We start from the raw sequence: 24,367 nt of genomic DNA on the forward strand, positions 1-24,367 counted from the left end.
CGAGGGGAAATTTCTTCGCTACAGCAGGGGGGGCTCTCAAGGGGGGGGGGGGGGGGGAGAGAGCTGCTGCAGCAGGCTGCCACTAGCGCGGCGCCAGGTAACCTGACCTGAGCTGCATGTTTTTGGATGATGGGAGGAAGCCGGAGAACCCGGAGAGAACCCACGCAAGCACAGGGAGAACATGCAAACTCCGCACAGAAAGATTCGAACCCGGAACCTTTTTGCTGTGAGGCGACAATGCTAACCACTGCACCACCGTGCCGCCCCTTTCTCTATAAGGGTTGGTTCTTTTTTTTTTTTTTTTTTTTTTTTATTATTTTTTTAATTTATTAAAGTAAAATTAATTTTTTTATTATTATTATTGAAGTGCACAAACAGTCTTAAGTGAGTAAAAAAAAAAATATATATTGCACAGCATAAATACTGTGCCTCTTAAATGAACTCAGATTATGGTTGATCCGCACAGCACCGAGCCGGTCGGGTTATTTGTTGGTTTAGTAGTGGGGGGGACGACGACGACGACTAACAGGAAGTCATTGCTAGTTTGACCAATCACATCAAGAGTAGTCCAGCAAAGACGGAGTCCACACAGAGGAGCTGGAGATCCTCTGGAGTCTGCGTTAGCTCTGTTATTAAGTTAACCCGGTTGACCAGCCTTCTTGTAGCCTGCTGGACGTACAAAAAAAAAAAACAACAACTAGGGGGTGGTGGGAGGAGGGAGGAGAGAGCTGTCATTTTCTCCACAGCACAGACGAGTCGAGCCGAAGTAACATTCCCTGTGGATGATACCGGTGGAGATGTGCAATAAGCTGCATTGGACCTACCTGTCTGCCGACTGACAGCTGTCACCTCGCTGCTTAGCCAGCTAGCTGAGCTAACGGCTAACAAGTGCTTTTTTTTTTTTTTTCTCGGGCTCACAGCCTGGCTGACTCGGACCAGCCTTGTGCTCGTCTCGGTTTTAGAGAGGAAAAGCGGCGACTTCTCGACAGTATTTGACTCCGCCTGCTATTCAAACCATGAGTTAGCAGAGCAGCGGTGTTTGAAATCATTTGAGGGTCCCGGCTCGTTTAGCTCGCCTTTAGCTCGAAGCTACCTAGCCGCGTTCATTCAATTACAAGAGAAAGTGCTGAGACGTGAACCGCAGCGCCTCCGCGAACCGGGACTCGTTACGTACAAAGACGCAATCGCTGTTTCGACACTGGCGTATTTTGGGACTCGCTTTGGATAACATCTGGGGAAATGAAGAAATTTTTTGACTCCCGTCGGGAGTTCGTGGGCTCCGGGCCTGGTGGTTCCGGAGCCGGCGGAGGAGGCGCTGGGTCCGGCGGCGGAGGCAGCTTCATCGGACGGGTCTTCAGCATTGGACGACATCAAGTGACCGTGGAGGAGATTATCGCTGAAGGTGAACTACGTGGCTTTTCCTCGTGTGGATCACACACACACACACACACACACACACACACACACACACACACACACACACACACACACACACACACACACACACACACACACACACACACACACATGTCACACGTTTTAACATGATCCACATTGTTGTGAGGGCGGTGAGTAACATTAGTGAAGAGACTGGGCCTGTTTGTGTTTTGCTTCTGGCCCAGCCAGAGTAAGATTACTGACATAATGACGTGTTATCACCTTTATTACATGTTATTGAGTGGGCATGCTTCGTTATTGGCACAATTCTATAACAATTACAGCATCAGCAGCTCTTTCGATGCTCAGGTAGCCGTTTTCTTTTGCGGCCTGACTTTGCCTTTTTCCTGTGCAGTGATTACTGCAGAGGGAAAAAAAGTAAGATCTGAAATTAAAACTTAGAAGAGGGTGTGTGTGATGGAGATGTTGGGTGTTCACATTGTCTTCACTTTGCATTTGCTTCTGTCTTCACCTGAAGGCTGGGAGGAACATGGTATAACTGGATTTTCTAGTGTGTTGTAAAGGTCTAAATCCATGCTGAGTCACCTGTCTTGATATTTAAAGAGCCTCCCTCCTTTAAAACAAATATTTTAAAACAGTTTATTGTTGGTTACAAGAAGGATATGGTTATTAGGATATCCTGATAATGTGATACTTTCATACTAAACTTCATGGGGAGGAGAGGAAGGGAGGGGGGGGGCACAACCTAGTTGATTTATCTGTCAGTTAATCCACATCAATGCGTCAAAGTGTGAGAAAGTCTTTGGTTAGAAAGTGGTTAAGGTAGCCTTTAGCAGAACAGGGTCAAACAGGCTTCGTGAGAGGAGCACGTTTCATATGGTCATTTGTCTTTGCAATAAGAGTCTGCCGTGCTCTGTTAGCTAAGAGGGCCTGCTACTAAATAATAGATGAAAAAAGGCTGATTAATTTATCAGTACTGTGGATGGGCACCATCTGTTTGGCCACACTCTGGCTTTGTGCGCGAGTTGCACATCTAACTTCCGACCTAACCTGTGCTGAGATGTCAGTGGAAACTGCAAGTGATATTTGCTGGTTTCAGCGACTGCAAATTTATTGAAGTTTTCTTACCACGCAATACTCAGATTGGTCATTGTTGGGCTTTATAGACAGGAGTTTGCATCGACAATAAAAAACAAAACAAAACAACAACAACAATTATAATTTCCCAATGATTATACATGTTTCATAAATTGATAGTTGGATTTAGGTTTTTCTGATGATCATATTTTCTTGCTCTGGCCGTAGACGTGCTGTTAGTAATGTTCGTGCCCCTAGCATCACTACATCTATTTATTCTGTTGTTCTTGATGGTAGTTTCTCTTAGCTGGCTGTTCCATTTAGACATGGTGGGTTTTTATTCCCTTTTCAACTCACTTTGTTGTCATTGTTGAACGCAACACAACAACGCACTTTTTACGAGAGGGGACATGCTGCACTGGCTTCTGTGGCTTAAGGCCTAGAGATACATGCTTTGAACCATATCATATTTTTCGCTTTTATTCTTAGACATTTGGGTCCAGGGCAGATGTTAATGATTTGTTCTCGACCGGTTGTCCCAGGATTTTCCGAGACGGGGCTTTCTGTCTTAACTATGAACGGTGCCTGTTTTATTGTGTCCATATAGAGTTACTGCTGGTAACATTAGTGTCCCCCAGTTCCTGGTATTACATTACTCATTCCCTCGTTTATAAACCAAAGTCATCCTGTTTTCAGTGGAAGAAACTTTGTTAGCTAAGACCGGACAGTCCATGCTAATTTTGTCCTGAGGAGACTTCGGGACTCGTATTTCTGACTTACACTGCAGTGTGGTGTACATGTTTTGTCAACAGCATAGTAGTTGTGAGCACATGTGCTGTGTACCAGTCCAAAGCCTGGAAGGTTGTTATGCAAGTTTGAGTACACTGATGATAAATTGTGATTTAACATGATAACCATTCACTGCACATTTACCTAAAGTTGTATTTTTGTCTGGATTTGCGTGAGCATGTATGCAGAAGCTAGAGTGCTATAATCCAGACAGCAGTTACGTCACTCGGGAGCAGTGGCTATTTGTAGCTGTACTTCCAGTTATTTGGTCTCACTCTCTCCACTGAGGTTGTAGACCACTGCTAAACGTTACTTAAGACGTCTGTTAATCCCTCTTCTAACAGGCATCTCAGATTAGACTGCACGAGACGGCAGCCTTTACTCCGATGGACAACACACAGACACCAGGCTGCCCTTTGCTCTGTATTCTGTTTGGGCGTCAGTTCTTTCTGTTTTAATTGAACGTCACAGTTCAAGCAAGCATTTGCTTCTCGTGTCAAAACAACATTAATTACTCAACCAAGTGCTAATGCAAATTCCTTCTTTTGTGGCTTCAGATTTTGTTTCTCCTCATTGTGAAATTTCTTTGAATTCGTGATGACAAAAGGGAAATTGCAACTCCACCCTTGCAAAATAGTGTTGCTTCGTACTCCATTAATTACCTTAGCAGTACATCTTGCAGCAGTGTAACTCCAGGCAGTCCTAATCAAACGTCAGCCAGGCCTGATCACATGGAACTGTCCTTGACTTAGTGATGCCAGCTGAATGAGTCATCGTGGCATTAACACAAGCTGTGAGAGAAAAACAGCAAACAGATGACCTGCAGTAACAACAGAATTCAGATATTTACAGCGAAAGCTGCTTTGTGGCCTCAACATAAAATTTAGAGGGCCAAATGCAACCTGAGGCCAGCTCCTATCAGCATGTCAGTGAAGGCAGCAGACTATTACACAGTTCAGTGCAGTGAAATCAATACTGTTCGTATTTCCTCTTCCTGTGTTTTTACAGTACAATTTACACAAATTCAAAAAGCATAAAACGTCAGGTAAAGGTGTAAATGACGTCTGATCTTGGTCAGATTCAGATGTGTTTTCTGGATGTCTGTTAAAAGATATGTGCGTTATTTATCTGTGTGGTTACTGGTGGTTTCGGTTGCCATGGATGTGTGCAGCCGCCTTGTGGCTTTTCTTTTGTGTCAGCATCATTGTGATCAAAGGTGGGATGATGAATTCTCTCACTTCCCGTATCCTGTGTCAGTTTTATCTTCTTGTAACCATCCCTGCAGGTCAACTGGTGACTCACACTGAGCTGTTTCAAGCTCTTCTCACCAGTGTGCCAGCCAACCGTTCACTCGTCACACACTGCCTTCCCTTTAAGCACTCCTTTCTTTAACTTTTCATTTACTATGATCACATGAAATACCAACATGCATATGCATAAGAAGTCACGGCAGCGTGAACTGGCTCAACTCAAGCCAGCTGACGGTGTCTCCTGCGTCGCAGCTTGTCAAGTCGCCAGTGGGCAGTTTTAAAACATCAGGCACGTCACCTCTTCGAATAGCCAATCAGGACATTGCAAAGTCAGCAGGTTATAAACTGTCATCTGATCAAAATTGTAGTGTTCTGAACAGAAAACGGGAAGAATGACCCAATCAATTAATGTGAGGAATATGTGTCCGTATGACAATCCTTAAAATCTACTCAAACAAGATCAAAGCTTGTATGTTGAGCTTCCAAATTCTTGACACTCATGTTTTCTTACATTTTTTTCCACCGTTTCGCCACTCCCAAAAATGCAACTGTTGCAAGTAATTCACTCTCACTGTCCTTATTGGAGCTACTAGAAAGCCTGACAAACTGGCAGTAGAAAAGGAAGTAAGAAAGACTCGTCATACTATCTTGTCTGGTTGCTTTGGTGTGAACTGGCAGGTTCACACTAGCAAATTGTGAGCAGTTGCACGTTTCAAGTCATCTCATTTTAAGTCTGAATTTATTCTGTCATCAGCTCATCCTTATTAGCTGCTAGCTTTAAGAGATGTGTAATGTGTCCGAGCACAGCTGAGGGATCTCTGGCTTTTAGATACTTTCAGAAAAGATAAATAATGCTGCTGATAGAATTACTTCAGTTATTTCAGGTTTAACACCAATGCCATGTCACCATGATGTATGCTGCTGCTTCTGATGTAGCTAAATATTCAAATATGTTGTGAACCAGCAACATTTTGCAGTTTTGTGTGAAAGAAATATTATTTTGTTGGTTTTGTGTCTAGGAATTATGTGTTCATTCTTTTTTCTATCCCTCTTCTTATTTGCAGGAGGTTTTGCCATAGTTTTTTTGGTGCGGACTCATCAAGGCCTTCGTTGTGCTCTAAAAAGAATGTATGTCAACAATGAACATGATCTGCAGATCTGCCAACTTGAAATACAGATTATGGTGAGTAAGACTGCCCAGTAAGGCAACTACATTTTCTTTTTGACACTACCAGGAGATAGTCCTGTAAGAGTGGATTTAATTTTGTTTACATTAATTAGGTTGGTGAAATTAACTGCATCAAAAGAAGTAGCTCGTGCACCGTAAGTTACCATGCAGAGAAAAAGAAAATTGATTTTCAAAGGCTTGTTTTAATTTTCTTGAACTTTGTGGTTTGGTTGTCACTTATCGTGAGTGCTAAATCCTACATAAGTTATCTGAAAATACTCTTTGACCCAGAAATAAAGGGGTGATAACAGAAGGGAGCTCAAGAGTTAGATTGTAACTGATGCCCTTTTAATACACAAAACTGTTTCGTGCTGTCCATTTCCTAACAGGAGGCCTTCACTGTTAGTGAAACTAACCAGTTCCTGCCGCCACACCCTGAGTGGTATGACTATGTGTGGATGGTTATCTTCCAGACCTTTGACATGAAAAAATAGAAGTAATAGTCACAAACATGGATTTATTTTGTAATTTGCTAAAGCCAATGTCTTCATACTGTAAAATCTATGTTGAATCTATGTTAACCGTGTCTGTTTTATTGTTGCTCTCTGTGTTTGTTTACCCAGAGGGACCTAGTGGGCAACAAAAACATAGTTGGTTTCCTGGACTCCAGCATAGCTGCAGTTGGAGCCGGCGATGTGTGGGAAGTCCTAATCTTAATGGACTTCTGTCGAGGTAAATCAGCCCTCCACCTCCCCCAAAATGCCTTTCTGTCTCTGTCGAGTTCAAAGCCCCATTACCCTTGGCTCTCACAGCATCCTCTTCTGTTCGAAGGCAAATATTCAACTGATAGCTGCTGTTGTGGTCAATAGAACTTCTGTTTCAGTCGATACATAACTTAGTAGTGTTATTTATAAAAAAAGCTCAAATATTAATGTTAATATTAAAGTATATGCAGAGTTGTTTGAAGCAATGTTACACTATAATGACTGATGGTAACGCAGTGTTAAAGTAGTACATTAAGAACACATTTCTTTCATCTTACTTACAAGGATCAAAAGATTTCAACATAAAAAAAAATCAGACAATTAAAAAAATAAAAATAGAATGGGGGGGAAAACCCTCATCAAGATAGAAGATGAAAACTAATAATAAAACATGTAAGACGCATGTCATCATCAGTCTTAAAAGTATGCTTTTGTTTTTATTTTAGACGTTAAGAAAGTTTAGCCTTCGCTATGCGCTCCAAACTGGAATTTATTGTATATTACCTCACAGATTCAAGACAAATATTTAAAGAAGGTCATTTTTAACTTGCTAGATATTTATAACATATATGTAGATATTTATTATAAATATCTAGCAGTAGTGTTCAGGTAGGGACAGTGTTGTTGTTGTTCCTTCACCTCTCATAGACTTTTCATTGGCCTAATTGTTTTGTGCAGGTGGGCAGGTGGTAAACCTGATGAACCAGCGGTTACAGACAGGCTTCACTGAAGCCGAGGTCTTACAGATCTTTTGTGACACGTGCGAGGCGGTCACTCGTCTCCACCAGTGCAAGACTCCCATCATCCATCGAGATCTCAAGGCAAGCCCGGTTCATTTCCTAATATATCCCGTGCTACTCACTGCATAAGGATCGCTAATTGATGGCCACGCTAATTATTTGGAAGTTATTTGCTGTGACACTACACTATCACTTCTGACAAGTCTCGTTTTGTTTTCCTCGTGTAGGTGGAAAATATTCTTCTGCATGACCGGGGACACTACGTGCTCTGTGACTTTGGCAGCGCCACCAACCGCTTCCAAAACCCTCAAACAGAGGGAGTGGCAGTCGTGGAGGAGGAAATCAAAAAGTGAGGTTTTTTTTAATTAGCACTTTATACCGTCTAATTCTGTCTCTCTACCTGAAGTTCAGTAGCTCATTGATCTGCTCTTAATGCCAGGTACACCACTCTGTCATACCGTGCTCCAGAGATGGTCAACCTGTATGGTGGAAAAGTCATCACAACAAAGGCAGACATTTGGGTGAGACTAACTCTTCAGAAACTTCAACTTTATTTTTTTGTTACCATTTTGATGGCTGTAGGATCAGAATAATTGACTGTCGTGATGGCACTTCGAAGTATTGACACGCCTCTTGTCTGTATAGGCCATGGGTTGTCTGCTCTATAAGATGTGCTACTTCACGCTTCCTTTTGGAGAGAGCCAGGTGGCTATCTGTGACGGCAGTTTCACTATACCGGACAATTCCCGCTACTCCCAGGAAATGCACTGTCTCATTAGTGAGTAAACCTGTTCCTCACGGTCTTACTTACTGTGTTTGTATCCTGTATATGTGCAGTTAAGTTTGAATGTGAATATTAATGTGTCTGACTCAAAGTAATCCCTTGTATGTTCATGTCTCAGGATACATGTTGGAACCTGACCCAGATAACAGACCAGACATCTATCAAGTATCCTACTTTGCCTTTAAACTGTCGCGACGAGAGTGTCCCGTCCCAAATGTACATGTAAGTCAGCATGGCAGGAGGAATGGTAGGAATATTAGATGAGAATATGCTTTAAGGTTAGCAGTTAATAGGTCAACGGGGGAGAAGGGGGGTCCCTCTTTTTATTATCACAAATAAACCTTGTTATTTATCTCATAGATGGTGGTTTTCTCCTTGCTTTACAAAGAAACAGTAAACTATGACATAATGATATTCTGACTCGTCACTTTTGCTCTAAGTGATAGTAAAGTGGGCAGTAATGATGTACTCATGGAAAACTTTGTGATACCTCACCGATGTAAGAAATAAATCATTATTTGGTTTGATTTACTTTAATAAACTGGAAATCCTCTCACTGTTGTAGAATTTGCCCATTCCTGCGAAACTTCCTGAGCCTATCAGAGCCAGTGAAGCAGTGGCCAAAAAGAGTCAAAGCAAAGCCAGGTGAGTGGAAAGCAAAGCATTGTAAATGTTGTTATTATTATTATTTATTTTTTTTAAACGTTACCATTGCTCTAAATATCTCTCTTTTCCTTCCATCAGGCTCACCGACCCTATTCCCACCACTGAAACCTCAATTGCACCTCGACAGCGGCCCAAAGCTGGCCAGGCTCAGCCCCAGCCTATATCAGGCATTCTTCCCATCCAGCCAGCCCTCACCCCCCGCAAGAGGCCCAATGTGGCTACTGGACCGCCACAGGCCATAGGTACAAATAGCTGTGTGATATTTCTGTACGTCAGGGTTAAGACTGTTGGTGATACATACCTGCATTTATAGTGACAGTTGCCCTTTTAATAATATACTCAATGAAAAACTCCAAAGGACATCCTGAATTGGACTAAATGAACGCCTCAAGAATTTGAGTGTTAAGCCTATCAAGGCCGTGTACAATTAGCGTGGTTCAATTAGCTCATTCTTAAAATCATTGTCTTTTTATGAGGCCTTCGAGAGAGCCATCTATCTGCAGTCCACTAGTAATACAGAACAGGTTGTGACCTGATGTCACTGTAATTACAGAAGCATAAGCTCACTTTTTTTTTTTTTTTACCTGTAGTTCCTACTGACCCATTTTCTTGTAGTTTTTGTGTTGTAAAATGTACAATGATAATGATGCAGAGTAAATGCATAATTTTGATTTTAAAATGCTAAAAGGCCCAAAGTACTGTGTTGGTCTGAATATCAGAAGATATTGTTTTTCTTATATTCACAGACTTGACAAATCTATGCTCACACTGTCGGGTATTGTTTTTTTAAACAGAGAGGTAGAACAGAGAGTATAATTATGGTCTTCTATCATGGGTTTTTCATAGTCATTATGTTTTCAGTCCTGTTTATGGTGAGTCTTTCAGAGTCAGTCAGCCAGTCAGTGTTTTGTTAGTCCAATTTTACTTAGCAGGAGTTTCTGAAAGTTTGTGTGAATTGTCTTGCTACATTAGTATGTGACTGAAAGACAAGATACACATATGTAGATTTTACTTACTGTATTCTACTTGTATGAGGGATACAACTTGAATGATGAGAACTCTCCTTTCTCTGGTTTAATGCTATCTCAGTCAAATTTTCCCAACAGGATGAGTCTCAAAGTGTAACTTATCCTCAAAACTTTTTGTTTTGTGAAAAAATGACAACAGAAATTCCAGACGTTTTAAAAGTGGAATCGTTACATAATCAGTCGCTCTATCTTGGGGACAATATGATATCGCTTTGCCCAAATACTACCAGTCAGTTACAGACCATTTTTCCATTTCTGACACTCAGGGAAACTTACAATTACACAAACATTTGCACAAGAGTTTGTGTGCATGAAAGCAGGGTCACAAAAGAATGTGTGCAGTTATTGGTGATAAAGAATAGTTCTGTGTTTTTCTCATGCTTCTTATTTTTCTCCCCTCCAGGTGTTGGTATCGGTGTCTCGGCTCCAGCTGCAGCTGCTGTCCAACCCGCTCAACAGGTTCCTGCTGCAACAGCAGCACCGCAGACAGCAAACATGCAGCCACAGGCTATACCTCAGCATCAGCAGCTCCTCATGAAGCAGCAGCAAGCCTCAGCCTTCTTAACTCCACAGAGCAACCAGCCGGTAGGCATCCTGCTAGAGCTGGAATTGGATATAGCTGCATTATGTGCTATTAAAGCTAAGGCGTGGTATTTTATTATGCTGTGAACATGTGATCAGATGTTTTCAGACACAACTTTCATGCCAACAACTGTATCAGGGCTTTTCCAGCAAATGCTACTGTATATTCAGTGTAATAATTAGTTTGTTCTGCTACTTTTGCTTCAGTTTGCAATCACTGTGCATTATCACAGGTTTGTTTACAGCTCCCACATCTAGTAGTCTCTCTCTTTCCTACATTTTCTGTTCATTCCCATGTGTGCTGGTAACAAACAGTGAAATGGATTCTATTTAAGTATTTGGCTGTTGTCTACAAGCAATAAATTATGACAAAAATTTATTTCAGCAAGGCTGAAAACTGAGCCTTGCTCATGACTGGCTGTGTGGTATTCCTATTTAGCATCAACTGGTACAGAACCTCCACCACCAACAGCATCAGCATCAAACACTCTCTCAGGCATCCACTCTGCTGCAGTCCAAAGCTAAACCTGTTCCTCCAGCTGTTTCCCTGCAACATCAGCAGCAGCATGTAGTCCATGAAACGGCAGCTCCCCATCTCACACCCATCCCTGAGTCTGCAGTCATTGGTCCTGCAGCTGACCCAGAGGTTGTGGTAACATCCTACTCCTGCTCCCGTCTGTGGATTATTATCTCGTCTCTAACGAATCACACCCAGCTTTTTACTCTCCTCTTTCTCTGCCTTGAAACAAAACCAGGAATGGTCTTGCAGAAATGCTCTCTGTTGTGTTGTCTTCATTGAAAAAAGTCATTGAATTTTTATCATCAAAATGATTTCCATCCTCCTGTTATACCTACTTTAATTAACTCTCAAACCTTAAGGTGCATTGGTTGCTGCCTTTTCCTTCCTTTTCCATAACAGTTTTCTGTGATTCATAGAGTGGTGGTTTTGGAGGAATCTATAATATATCTTCTTTTAATCAATTTTCTTACTTGGTGTTGAGTTTGAGGTCTGATTTGTTTGTTTCTTTCACGGTTCATGTATATTTAGTGCTTAACACATATTCTCCCCTTCTGCATCGTTTTCCTCTTGTTACAGACGGTTGGCAAAGTGATTCACAAAGTCGGCTCTCTGACTCCCCCCTCGTCGCCAAAGATGGCCCCTAAGAGCGGCCACAGACGCATCCTGAGCGATGTCACCCACAGTGCCGTGTTCGGGGTCCCAGTCAGCAAGTCCACCCAGCTACTTCAGGCGGCCGCAGCTGAGGCTAGCCTCAACAAGTCCAAGTGAGCAGAATTAACTGCCTTCAGTGATCCAAGAGTGAATGGCACTGATTGAAGCTAGGAGGCCAATAGACAGTCCATTCATGTGACAGAACCCAGAAGGAGGATAAACAACCCTCTTTTACATCCCAATGAATCCAGCCTGAGAAGAATCACTCAATTCAGTCTTTAAATAACTCTCTTCACTCACTCCTATATGGATACATCAGTCAGCCAGTGTCCACATTTACCGCACTTTATTTAAATTCACTGTGCGCTCTTCCTGTGGTTTACCTTTACACATCTTTGTACTACAGATCAGCCAGTACTACTCCTTCTGGCTCCCCCTGCTCGTCCCAACAGAGTGTGTATCATCCAGGTGACGTTGACGCCCCGTCAGCTGTCACTGCACCCAGCACTCAGCCCAGCTGGAACCCATTCGGAGATGATAACTTCTCCAAGCTCACAGCAGAGGAGCTGCTCAACAAAGACTTTGCAAAGCTAGCTGAGAGTAAGTTTGACTTGCTCACTGCGTACTCACACACACAGCATTGGTAAATAGTGGCATTATCTAAAGCACATTTTTTTTATTTGTGCACAGCTGCTGCTGCAGCAGCAGGAGAGAAGGTCACAGGCTCCAGTGAAAATCTCATTCCAGGCCTCAGTGCTTTTCCAGGTAAGGCTTTGTTTGATTCCTCCCAGTATGCAGTCCGATTGCTTTGCATGCTACATTTCCGAGGAGGCTTCTCTTCAAGTAGTATTGCAAGTCAGGCATCAAGACAACATTCCTGTCAATGTTAAGGTGTGAAATTTCCATTTTGAGAGAAATGGGAGTTCAACCATTTTTATTTTTTTTCCAAGTTTTAGAGTTGTCATGAAAGTTAGTTTGTGTGATGTCTATCCCCTAGTCCTCTTATCCTCTCACATTCCTTCATTTTGTTCTCTTCCATTTTTATTCACTGTGCAATGTTAAGCTGAAAGGCCTGCAGACATCTCCGGTGCAGGTTCAGCACTGTACACTGACCCGGACCCTTTTAATGCCCTCTCACTCTCTGACACCACAGGTAATTTTTCTTGTTGCGTCATGACACAGAATGAGCCGCTGTCTTTGATTCTCTCAGGACTTGGGCTTTTGAACAAATATATTATCAGAGCCTGAGTCATTTTTTAAAAATTATTTGCTGAGGTAGTTTTATGGACATCACACTTCCCAGAGTTTACTTCATCAGTGCCAGTTTTGTGGGTGCATTTGTACACAGTTCTATCTTGTTTACATAGCAAGGAGCCTCACAGTGGCTTCCTGTCAGCGTCCATGAATAGACACCGTAGCTACAGCTAGATCACATCTCATTTGCAGAGCCGTGCTTTCGCTGTTGCCTGGTAACGCGAAGGACAACTTCTCCTTTGTTAATTGGATTGCCTTGCTGCTGGAGGAGCCTTCTTACCAGTGCCACTAAGAACAGGAGAAAGTTAAACTCGCTGTCTTAAAATTATGACCGAGCCTTTTATATTCTCCTCTGTTTATCCTTTAGCTCTTTTGGAAGTGCATGCTTCTTGGCTGTTTAACTTCATTTGTGTAGTTGCTGCCCCCTGAACTGAGAGGATAAAATGTCAAAGCTATTACATAATAAGGGTTTGGATAATCTTCTGTACCCAGCCTAAGCTGTCTCTTTCACGCCCTCTGTCGCTCACTCAAATAGGATGCCCACTACTGAACACAGTCGGTCTTTTGCTGATGGAGCAGAAAGTCCCATCTGAGCAGCCTTTTTGTTATTGAGTAAAAGTTTATTGCGCACTGTATCAAGTAATTTGATCCAACATATGGCTGCTGTTGACTGGGAGAATTAGCTTTTTGGCATTCAGGATTTGTGAAAAGCTTTTCATCTATGTTGGCCTCTTTCCTATAGTGAAGGGGGCAAAAGGTCACATCTGCTGTGCCATTTTCTGAGCCAACACATTCCTTGTCTAAGAACCCCCCCCCCCCACACACCCAATTTTGCCCCATAGCCTTTTCCTGTAAGTATGAGCTGCAGTGAAAAGTCAGTAATTAGGTGTTTTGTGCATGGAGTGTTTTTCAGCTTAATCATATCAGTATTTTGTGTAAATAATAACAATTTCTATCTCTATTTATTTGTCTTTACTGGTCCAAAAATGAGTTGACAAGATTTTGGACGGTGACCGCTGTGAAGAACCTCACTGGTTGCTGTGACTTGATTTGTTTAATTACATGAAAGGTGTTGAAGTTTCTACTAAAAGAGTGTGAAAAATGTTTTCTGCAGTAATGGTTTGGTGCTTTAATTCTACTGGTGAAGACGGGGAATTGAATGCATAGGACGCACTGCTCTTCGAATTTGTGGCTGTTTTGTGCACAACTAAAACTAATAAATTATGCACTGATGTTATTATTGTATTGTGATGTTGCGAGATACCGGATATTTGAGTCATGCGAATGTAAAATTACCTTAAAGTGTTGATGGTCAGCCTTCGTCATGTCATGCTGCTGACCATGTTTTGTCCCTAAAAAAAATTATATTAAGAATATGACAAAACTGCGATTGTCCTTGTTGATTTTGTCATTACGAATCATCACAAAAGTTCATGTCGCTTTAGTTTTTCTGCTCCTTTTTCCTCTGTTTGCAAAATCCTCTCTCATTTCCTTTTTCCTTCTGTTGCCCTCTGTCCATTATTCCTCTCCATCTTCTTTCTCTGGCTCACTCACAGAAAAGCTGATTGAGGGCCTGAAGTCCCCTGAAACTTCTCTGCTGCTTCCTGACCTCTTAACACCAGCTGATCTCCTCAATGCTTCTGCATCGAGCTCCACCAATGGTACCAGCTATGTTCTTATCCTCCCCCCCCAAAAAAAAAATCCCCCATCTGCTCTGCATGTGCCTTCTTTGCCTTCCTTCTCCGTTTTCTCTCAGACAGACCGGATATTAAGGGAAAGGAGCAAAGAAGGTTGTGAACAGTTTTATCCCCTCAGAAACAATTTATTGTCTTTTACATTACTAATGGTTTCTTTGTATTACTGTCTTTTCCACTCGCTGTCTCTACGTAGCAGAGGTGTGTGTGGACTCACTGATTCCTGGTCTGGAAGCTCCCCATGCCCAGCGACATGCAGGCCAACCAGAGCTCATCCCTGCAAACGTACCAGGTTAGCATCCTGGACCACACAACAGAAAATCTTAACATTATTCCTTGCAGTGTTTTTTACCAGGGACGAATTAATTCCAGGTGTGGCCATGATCTCCTTGTCACTGATCGTCTTGATTTATTTCGTCACTGGCAATCACCAGCGTGCCAGATCACACTGTAGTGTCAAAAACTCTCCAATGACAAATAATTTTGGCTGACTGGAACAGTTGCTTTATTGTAGCCCAATGATATGGACTATAACCCTGATGTTTCCTCACGTGTTTGTTCCTCATCTATTCAACAAGAACTTTTTTTTTTTTTTTTTTTTAATCATCAATGCTTATCTATAACAGCTGCAGCTAACATGTAGGTTTTGGACTCAAACTGTAGCTACTGCTGAGTGTTAAAGTGTAGCTTCTATAGATGCTGATGATGACACGTTTGCACATATAAAACTGTCTCACTAACAAAAGGCATCTTCCTCTGTGCCTTGCTCTAACAGTCTTGTTTTTACTGTGACCTCTTGTCCCTCTGGTTTTGTTTCATCCTGTCTCAGACTCTCTCACTGGGGACGACTCTCTGCTGGGTTGCGATCTGTTATCTCATTCTTCTCATGGAAACCAGTCTGTTTCTGCTCTCGCTTCCTCCTCTTCCTCCTCCTCCTCCTCTGCTCCTCCTGGCTCCGGATCCTGTCTGGAGGAGCTGCCACCTGGTCAGACTGCTTCTGGTAAGGCCTCTTTGCAAGCTAGTCGTATGTGTGCTGGGTGTTTTGGCCACACAACTGCAGACTTCAGATCAACCCCCAAACAAGAGGACCTGTTCAAACAGAGAAAACAAAGACTTGCACATGTGATTTGGGAAATGAATTAGACATTTAATGACAGCCTCAGCAGACCCTTGACTCATTTGTAGAAGAGCTAAAAGCCACATGAATTAATGGCTTTTAAATTCTGTAACTGCCCTGGCTTCATCTATTTTTAATCTACCTGCATCCCACTTTCTTTTTTGCTCTTTTCTTTGGCTGAGTTAACTTCTTCCCCCTTCCATCGTTACTTCACTTCCTCTTCCTTCACCGCAGACTCTGCTTTCCTCATGTCGTGTGGGGAGAAGGGCAATGATGACGAGTTTGACCCTATTCCCGTGCTCATCTCCAAAAACTCAAATCAAGGTAAGGGTAACAGAATCCCGAGATGAGCACTCTCACCTGCCGAAGCCCAGACTGTGAGCCACCGAGATGAATGAATTTAAGCCCCTGTAGTTCAGTCCCCGTAGCTCGTTCCTGTGATCGCTGATGTGAGAAGTCTTGTATGGGTGTGCTTGTCACATTAAGGCTTTTTATCCCATCAAGCTCTGACATTAGTCATCTTTCTCCTTTATTTCTAAAGTTACACAGCCAGTGCCTCTCGGTCTTGCAGGTGTTTGGCTCTTTTTAGCATATCTTGAAAGTCTCCTCATGTTAGATTGGCATTCCCTTTACTTTCCCCCTGTAATGATGCAGCTGTATAAAAAAAAATGATCCAGGCTCACTCTCTGCTTGTCTCTCTTTCTGCCCCCCCGTTCATGCATCTCTCTGTTCTGTCATCATTTCCCCTCGTCATCTCTCCGCTCTTAATTTTTTCCACACACCCCCTATTAAAATGACTTATTCTTTTGCTTGTCTTTTCACACTCCCTCGGCTCCTCCATGTCCATCTCTGTCTCTGTCTCTATCTCTCTTTCTTTCTGGCACGTTTCAGGTGGTCACTCGCGCAGCAACAGTGGCAGTTCAGAGTCCAGCATCCCCAACTTGGCCCGATCCCTTCTGCTGGTGGATCAGCTCATCGACCTCTAGAGGGGGTGGGACAGGTCGAAGGGGCAGTGTGCAATCCTAAGAAAGGAATGGGGGGAAAGAGGGGTCGGATGGGGTGGGGGGTGTAGAAAATGGTCAAGCAGAGGCCACTTAATGTAGCACCGTATGAAGTGAGAGGAGTAGATTGCTTCAGTGGGACCTTTCTGTTTATGTGCCTCCTTGGCCTCAACTCCATCTCTGGTTGCCTGATAAGCTGGTTTCATATATCTCTGCTGGCCGTTGACATTTCCATGCTGGTAAAAATCTTTTTTTTAATGCCTGAATATCGTCTGCTTCTGCCCTGGCTACGCCATGGTCTTCCTCATGCTTTCCTCATACTTGGCATTAATACCCCTCATAGAGCGCACGCCCTGTGGTGATTGGCCCTCATCGTATGCATATGTTAAACTGCTTGATCACAGCTGTATTGTGTTCACTCTGTGTACTTGTTCAGGGTTGAAGCTTTATTTAAACAAGCCACCTTCAGGCACGGGCATATGTGTCAGGGGTCTGACTAAAGAGTGAGGGCTGAAAATGCTGTAGACCTGGATAAATTGATGCACTTTCCTATGAAAGCTTTCAAAATAGTGACCAAACAAAGATGCAACTCGGATGACCCTCTGAGAGCTTTGCTGCTGCACTGATTGAACCAGTTTGTAAACCACAAGTGAAGAAAAAACGTCAGCTTTGGGGCAGTCTTTTCAGATTACTTTTACCGCTGTGGTTTACTGTTGTGTGAGGAGAATAAGGCTGCCTTAGTTAAACATTCTGTGCACATATGATTGCTGTGCACATTATAGCCTATTCAGGCCTGACGTTAACATGCGTTCTCGGTGATCCAATCACAAGTGGGCAGCTCAACGTTTTTCATTTCACACCTGACATTATTATGCATCTCCATAGGCATCTCAGATGACCACTTGTGATTGGATCTCACTTCCCCGCCCTGTGAACATGAACATGTACATCAACTAAATAAACACGTGAGCACATACAGAAACGCGAGAGAGAGGAGTCAAAGCAACAGACATTTTTTTGCTCACTTGAGACACATTTTAACATGCCATCAGTTAGACATTTATGACGAGTTGGTAATTTGCCACCCGATCATGTTGGCTCAGGTTATTTATGTATTCCAGTGGGTTTGAGTTGGTTGGGCTCTGCACTGCGTGGATAAATGAACTGTGTGAGGGGCCGGGGCTCTTCCACAGCTGATGGTCTGATGCATGTCATGAATCACAGATTAGGTATGCTAAAGGTAAAAAAAAAAAAAAAGATAAACCCAGAGGAGGCTTTGGTAAAAAAGCCTATGTTTTTATGCAGTAAACAGCTGCTTATAGCCACCAGTTCAGTTTGCATGTGAATCTCTCTGACTTTCTGTACAGTTCAGGTGCGCTCGGACTCATGCAGGATTTGTTCTACTAGATATTTCCATTTATTGTTCAGAGGAGGTCAGTTGAGTAGGTGGTCCTTCAGTGTGGCCCAGGACACATTTGCATTCATACTGCTAAAGGAATGTGGTCATATGCATCAAAGACCACCTCTGAATGTGGTCTGAGCAAATCGGATCTCAATGGTCTTTGGTGTGTTCACACCTGTACTTTAAGCTGTCCACCTGTGATTTGATCACCCTGGATGAAATTAATACCAGGTCTGCAGTCAAATCGGTTTAATTCTGTGCTACTATTCTCTTAAACTGTAGATCAGTAAGCATGTTTGTAGGAGCAGTTAGTCTAAGCTAACTAGGTATATTTATTAAGCTTCATAAGCTTCAGCCTAACTCTATATCGTCACCTGTTTCTGAATGTTAAACAGGCTGTTATCTGTCGTAAAACTACACCTGTAAACCTATCACTCGTGATGAAGTCTTGAAATTGTGAAACTGACCAAGTCAGTGTTAATATGGCTGATTATTTCGGCTCCATTGCCACAGCAAGACGCTGCCCCCGTCAGCATTATTCACAACATTACTATAAAATTAAGGGAATGGGTGCAGTTTAAAATCACGTGCTTTTATGTGTAGGGTAATGATGTTATTTAACTCGTAGCAATGCCAAAGCTAAAGGAGATTTTATAATCATGCTTTTTTTTTTTTTTTTTTGCCATTCGTCAGTTGTCTGCTCTCAGGGTCAGTAAAAATGAGCAGATTTTTAGCAGCACACCGCTGTTACAGAGAGGGAAGTATGGTGTTGTTTTCATAGAGGTATTTTGTGGAGGTACTATGTTAACAAATAAGCTTCACGTGAAAATCTCCTTCTGCTACTCTCTGTCCTCTCCAGCCAATCCATTCTTACCACATACCATGAAGTTGATCGGCCAATGTGTCATTCATTTCAGCCAGAGGAGAAATTGAAAAAAAACGAAAAAAAAAACATACTGTATTATATGTACATAAAGTCACGGTTTATTTTTTTCTCATTTCCGCTCTTGTTAGCACTGTAAATGTAGATTTTCAGTGTGATACTTAAAGGCATTGCATCTCACATGGTGTGAATAAATGTGACTATAATTGATAGTGCTTTAGAATGAATGTATGAACTGAGTACTATTATGAAATATGTAAAAATATATAAGGCTATATAGGTGAAAACATATTTGTGTATGAAGCTGTGTTTAAGAGTGCAAAAGTGTTGACCGTCTTTGTCCAAAGTCGTTTTTCTCCATTCATGTCAGTCATTCAGCTCGTGCTTTTGTTTAAAATGTCACAATAGATCTATATGAAACAAAGTGCTTATGACTTACCTGACTGGATCGTATTTGTATCGTTCTGTTGTAGTTCATTACATACTACTGGTATTTGTAAGTTACTTTATATGACAGCTAGACAGCAAAACAGAGCTAATGACGGAATTTACTTCCTGATATCTCTGGAGTACCTTTCACCTCATCTGTTCCTCTCATTTGAGCTTGTGTGGTAGCTGTGTGTGTTGCATTGCATCTGATCACAATCACTACAACTGACTTTTTATTACGTTTTTAATGTCAACATCCCACCCTGGTATTACCTTTCTATTTGCCTTTTCTCTTGCCAAGGACGGTCCGTTACATCTCTTTTTAAGGCCCATATCACTTTAGATATGTACATGCAAACTGACAACTATGCCATCACTGGTACGGTATATATGCATAAAGTTTGGGTCATAAATAGTTATCTCATCTTCTTCCTCTCTGTATGACATATTGTACATCAACAATAGTGTAATAATTGGCAAACGTGAATAGTACCATGTTTTTTTTTTTCTTGTTCACTTAAGTCATTTGCATTTTTGTGGCTAATCTATGCAATCCTACAACAATGCTTCATGTTCTTATCAGACACTACAGTGCTGTATCCTGTAGAGTTCAAGCCTTGGCCGTAGAGTTTTATTTGTGTTGCCGTGTGAAGCTAATGTACGTACTGTGCTGGTTGGGTTGAAATGGTGACAGAGATAAATTGACTTTGATTAGATCAAAATGTGGCACTTGAATTCGCAGCAGATGTTCATCCAGTATGTCAAAGCACGATCACTATTGAGTGCAATTCTATTTTTATGACTTAATGGTTCAAAAACAGACACACACATACATTAGAGGTACAATAAAACTCAATGTGAATGTAAATGAAGTCTCTTTGGGTCATTTTGATTTGATTTTTACTCTTTTTACGCCGAATTAGCAGAATTAGATACTTTTCTGCCTGACAACTTACGCCGTTGACCTTTTAAGCATTTATTTCTGAAATTTTGAAGATTTAATGGAGGCCGTTAGAGTTTTCTGGTTTTCATTCCTATGCCTTTCTTGGAGGGATTATCAGTCAGTGGGCACCTAGGCACAGATTAAAAAAAAAAAAAAAGCCCCCATACACTTAAAAATCAAAACAAGACACCCAGACTTAAAGAGGTGCAAAACAATTACAAACGGCATGGATGTTTTAAGTCTCTTTTTGGGTTTTGTAACTGTTTGAGTACATTTAGTGTCTATGTGCTCATTTTCCATCTCTTTTGTTGGTTTGTAGTTGTTTTGAGCTCCCTAGAAGCTGCTGTGGTTGATTTGGAATCTCCTTACAGTTTGAGTCATTTCGAGTCTCTTTGTAGTTGTTTTGAGTCTTTTTAGTTTTGAGTAATTCTACGAGTGTCTTCATGGAGAAACCGTTTGTAGTCCCTTTGTGGTCGTTTTGAGTCCCCTTGTGTTTGGTTTGAGTCTTTTTGTAGTTGTTTTGAATCGTGTGTGTTTGGTGTATTATTTTGTATTTCTTTGTTGTATTGCGTCTCTTTGTGGTGGTTTGATTGACCAACAAGAAATGTTAACAGTCACTTCAAACAGGATGTGGACCAGGGGCCCCGTGAGTCCTTGGGCCCCTGAATCGTGTTCCTGCAGATTAAGTAGTACTATAGTTGGACAGACTGCGGAGTCTATGAGCTGTATTGTGAGACATGAATAGCTCTTATTTCACAGACTCGCATGAGCCGTCTCGCTGAGTGTTTACTTGGTAGTCTCTAGTTTTTCAGTTTGGTCAACTCAACTTCAGATCATGTGGAAAAGTGCATTATATGTGAAATGGGCTGAGAACAGTTTAACATAGACGAGTGATGAGGGAAATCACACAAGAAGTAAAACAAACCTTTCCTTTAATGGCTGCAACTAACATCTCCCCAAGAGCTGCCAGCTAACAGCTGCTATCAACACTGCTGAGGTAAGACTGACCTGTCTCCGCTCATCTGTGCAAACCTGTCTGTCCCTAACTATTTCCACTTTTGCCATGTAAGCTCTTTCCCCTTGTTTCCACATACTTACTGACTCCGTTTAAGCTCCCTCCACCTCAACTCAATCAATTCTAACGAAAAGCGAAACTGCTGTCACCGTTTCCCGTAACAGGAGACACTGTTTTTGAAGGTTGAGTTGAAATGCCGCAGCTGTGCTCAAACTAATTTGTGGAAACAAGGTTATTTGATGTTTTAATAGTAGAACCGGTAGTCTTGTCTGTCTTACGGGACCTTTTCAGAGTAGAATTTGCCTGTATTGTCTTGTGCTGGTTCCTCACTGTTGGGCCATTCTCACAGATCAGTGGTTTACAGATTTTAGAGATGATCCATCGGTCCTTCAGTATGTCAAGTGTGAGACTAGGAGTTGATGGTCTGGTAGATAAATGAGCAGCTGGACCTCACATGGTAAAATTTATTCTACTGATAATATTTGTACTGTTTAACATTTTGTTCACCTCTGTTTTTCTCTATCTCTGTTCTTATGCAGATTTGCAAGGGGAGAGCAATGGCTACTCTGTGCTTGAAGAAGGACAAGAGACTGAAGCCTTAGAAGGAAATTCTCAAAAAAACGAGGGCTGCGTGCACTCCAGCGATGAAGAGGAGGAGAAAGAAGCCTGTCAGGAAGAGCAGCAGGATGAGGCAGCCGTTGAAAGCGATGTAGCCGCCCATGACTGCAGTGGCTCTAGACCTCTGCTGATGGACTCTGAGGATGAAGAAGAACACGGACCTCAGGTAATTGTCCACTCGTCACTGCACTCCAGCACAGCACCAACACAACCTTCAACTACCTTCCAGCAACCGACTCCGAGCACCTTTGCTCAGAATCATTCCCAGCATGTAGACGAGCCAGCGAAGGGGACAGATATGGCTCCGGATGTCTTCTCTAAAGCCCCCTTTCGGATTGCGCAAGAAGACGGAGGTGACGTGTTTGCCAATGCCCCGTTTCCACGTGCCCCCCTCACGACTCGGCAGCAGCTCGACGTATTTTCTCAGGCTCCCTTCGGAAAAAGAAAGGAGGCCACAGGAGCGCAACCGAAGACCTCATACCCTCATGCAGCTGGAGTTCATGCTGTAACTTCTGATCAAGGAGTGTTGGGACAAGTTGCCCAACAGCCATTCCGCCCTCAAGCTCTGGCCAAATATTCACGACACTTTGAGGGACCTGTACCCCAGCAGCCGGTAGCAGCTCACAGAGTAGTGTCTAATGTGAGCAGACAAGCCGCTGTGGCGTCAGTCCCTGTAGGACCTCTTCACTCATGGACCTCAGAAGTGAGTGCTGTAGACCCCTTCGTCTCGGCACCCTTCCACCTCAAGGCCCCGCAAGAAAAGCCCTGAACGCACACTCGGAGGTCAGGGCAGCGGGAATCAGCGCCACTCAATTATGCAAACTGGCCTACTGCATGCTGTCACCAGCGCTGCAGCTGGACTGCAGACCCGCATGGATCTCATTCTTAACTGGCTCCAATTAAATCAGATAGTGCAAAGTCCTCTTCTCACTGGCTAAGCTGACATCACTCCCACACTCATGGTCATTTTTAAATTGTTCCTATCACATCCCTTTACCTTTTTGAATTGTCCTTTATCCTCCTGGTCTACATCTACACACAGACAATACGGTGGTCAAGCATTTGATTGTTTTCTTGCCTACCTCAGTTAAGTTTTGTTTCGGCGCTGAAATACCCCACATCGAGGGAGTTCATGGATCGGATGCAGTTTTATTTCTTGTACATTTGAGCCTGACTGTGAAACCATGATCTGATAACGCCTCGTTCCTCCATTGTATTAGTTCTCAGAAAGGACTAGTTCAGCTTGAATCACGAGATCATAACATCACAGAAGCTTGAAGGAGGGAAAGACACTATAAAGGATTGAAACAATCTTTTATTTGTCACTACATCGAGCAAGACGTGTAAACCGCCTTAAAGTTTTGCTCTCAGAGTCAACAGGTTTGGGCCCTTTGGTCTTCATGCTTGACAGTTTGTTATGAAGCAGATGCTGGATAATGATACGCTGACATTTTAAGGATAACATTTGTTGATGTTTGTTTTTTGTTTCCATCCTGAATGTTTGCATTTTTGTCATGTGTATTATGTTTGTAGTCACTGTCCTGTCTCATTTTAATGGAATATCAGTGTTTGTTCCATGTAATGTACGAATCTTATATACATGTTAGGCTTAGTAAATTCCTTGTAGTAGTTCCTGTTATATAAGTGTAGAAGACCCTTAATTTGTACCTCCTTACTATACAAGATGACATCTTTGAAGCCTTACACTCTTCCAGTACTTCCCTCCTACCACATCAAACAGCATATATCACTTTTGCCTTTTGTGCCCTCCTGATAAACAACTGCTGCATTTACATCATTTTATTGCACTTGCATTCAGCACCAAAATCGTCCTTTTGCTGTCTGCAGTACTTGAGCTTTTCATTCAGCACAGTAATGCATCTTTATTGTAGACATCTCTATGAACTGCAAATGTGACTCTCTCATTCATGAACAACGGAAGTTAAAACTATGCTTTCCTGCAGTCACACAAATATCTACAGCATTTATGCTTAGCAGTTCCAGTCAGGGATTGTAATAGTAGTATGTTGTAAGCAAGATCTTGAATGGTGTCTGATTGATGACATTCCTTTTGAATTTATTTCCACCGCCATTTGGAAATATTTTATCGTCGTTGTACTTTGTAAAATCATAGAGCGCTTTTTGGTTCCCACCGTGGCACTTTTAAAGATAGGGGGATCCAACCTTGTTTCAACCCAAAGTTTAAATTATGTAATCCTCTGTTGCAATGTCAAATCTCAATTTCTTTTCTCCTCAAAGTGTACTTTGAGTGTACTCAAAAGTGTACTTTTTTTTATTTTTTATTTTTTTTTAAACAAATGTTCACTTTTCTCACCCGACTTGTATACATGAAGATTGCACATAGTCACTGACAGTCAGGGTCCTCTAAGAATGTTTTGTCTGTAACACAGCTGTTTATTTTGACCAGGTGTTGTATCGGAAATCTTTGGAGGAACAGCTGATGACACTGTAGGACAAGAAAGCACTCAGAATACATGTTATGCTGCACAGCCTGCCTTTGAAAACTATGTTGTAAGTCATAAAAAAAACTATTAAATGAATGTAAATCAAATTTTGTACATGTTTGTCGTTTT

General features: G+C 42.2%; 1 protein-coding gene across 1 annotated transcript; it reads left to right on the plus strand.

Annotated features, from left to right (window-relative positions):
• The first annotated feature begins 389 nt into the window (after positions 1 to 389).
• LOC138621614 (AP2-associated protein kinase 1-like) lies at positions 390 to 24,339 on the plus strand. Its single transcript, XM_069699792.1, has 21 exons — positions 390 to 1,402; positions 5,579 to 5,697; positions 6,306 to 6,414; positions 7,125 to 7,267; positions 7,414 to 7,535; positions 7,626 to 7,707; positions 7,832 to 7,964; positions 8,089 to 8,192; positions 8,536 to 8,615; positions 8,715 to 8,878; positions 10,068 to 10,249; positions 10,686 to 10,898; positions 11,343 to 11,530; positions 11,824 to 12,017; positions 12,108 to 12,182; positions 12,481 to 12,570; positions 14,228 to 14,332; positions 14,562 to 14,657; positions 15,195 to 15,365; positions 15,717 to 15,806; positions 21,695 to 24,339. Exons 1-21 carry the CDS (start codon positions 1,240 to 1,242, stop codon positions 22,540 to 22,542), a joined length of 3,471 nt encoding a protein of 1,156 aa, XP_069555893.1. The 5' UTR covers positions 390 to 1,239; the 3' UTR covers positions 22,543 to 24,339.
• The last annotated feature ends 28 nt before the right edge of the window (positions 24,340 to 24,367 follow it).

Source organism: Brachyistius frenatus, unplaced genomic scaffold (assembly GCF_029030835.1).
Source record: "Brachyistius frenatus isolate BFR_SWC_R1_liver_20210118 unplaced genomic scaffold, ASM2903083v1 Contig_31, whole genome shotgun sequence".
Lineage (NCBI taxonomy): Eukaryota > Metazoa > Chordata > Actinopteri > Embiotocidae > Brachyistius > Brachyistius frenatus.

Bases quoted from the DNA above. Each gene is read 5' to 3' on its own strand.
- LOC138621614 (XM_069699792.1), top strand. From the start codon at position 1,240: ATGAAGAAATTTTTTGACTCCCGTCGGGAGTTCGTGGGCTCCGGGCCT. The intron at 14,333-14,561 runs GTACCAGCTATG...GTCTCTACGTAG, and splicing joins TGCATCGAGCTCCACCAATG to CAGAGGTGTGTGTGGACTCA. The intron at 15,807-21,694 runs GTAAGGGTAACA...GTTCTTATGCAG, and splicing joins CTCCAAAAACTCAAATCAAG to ATTTGCAAGGGGAGAGCAAT.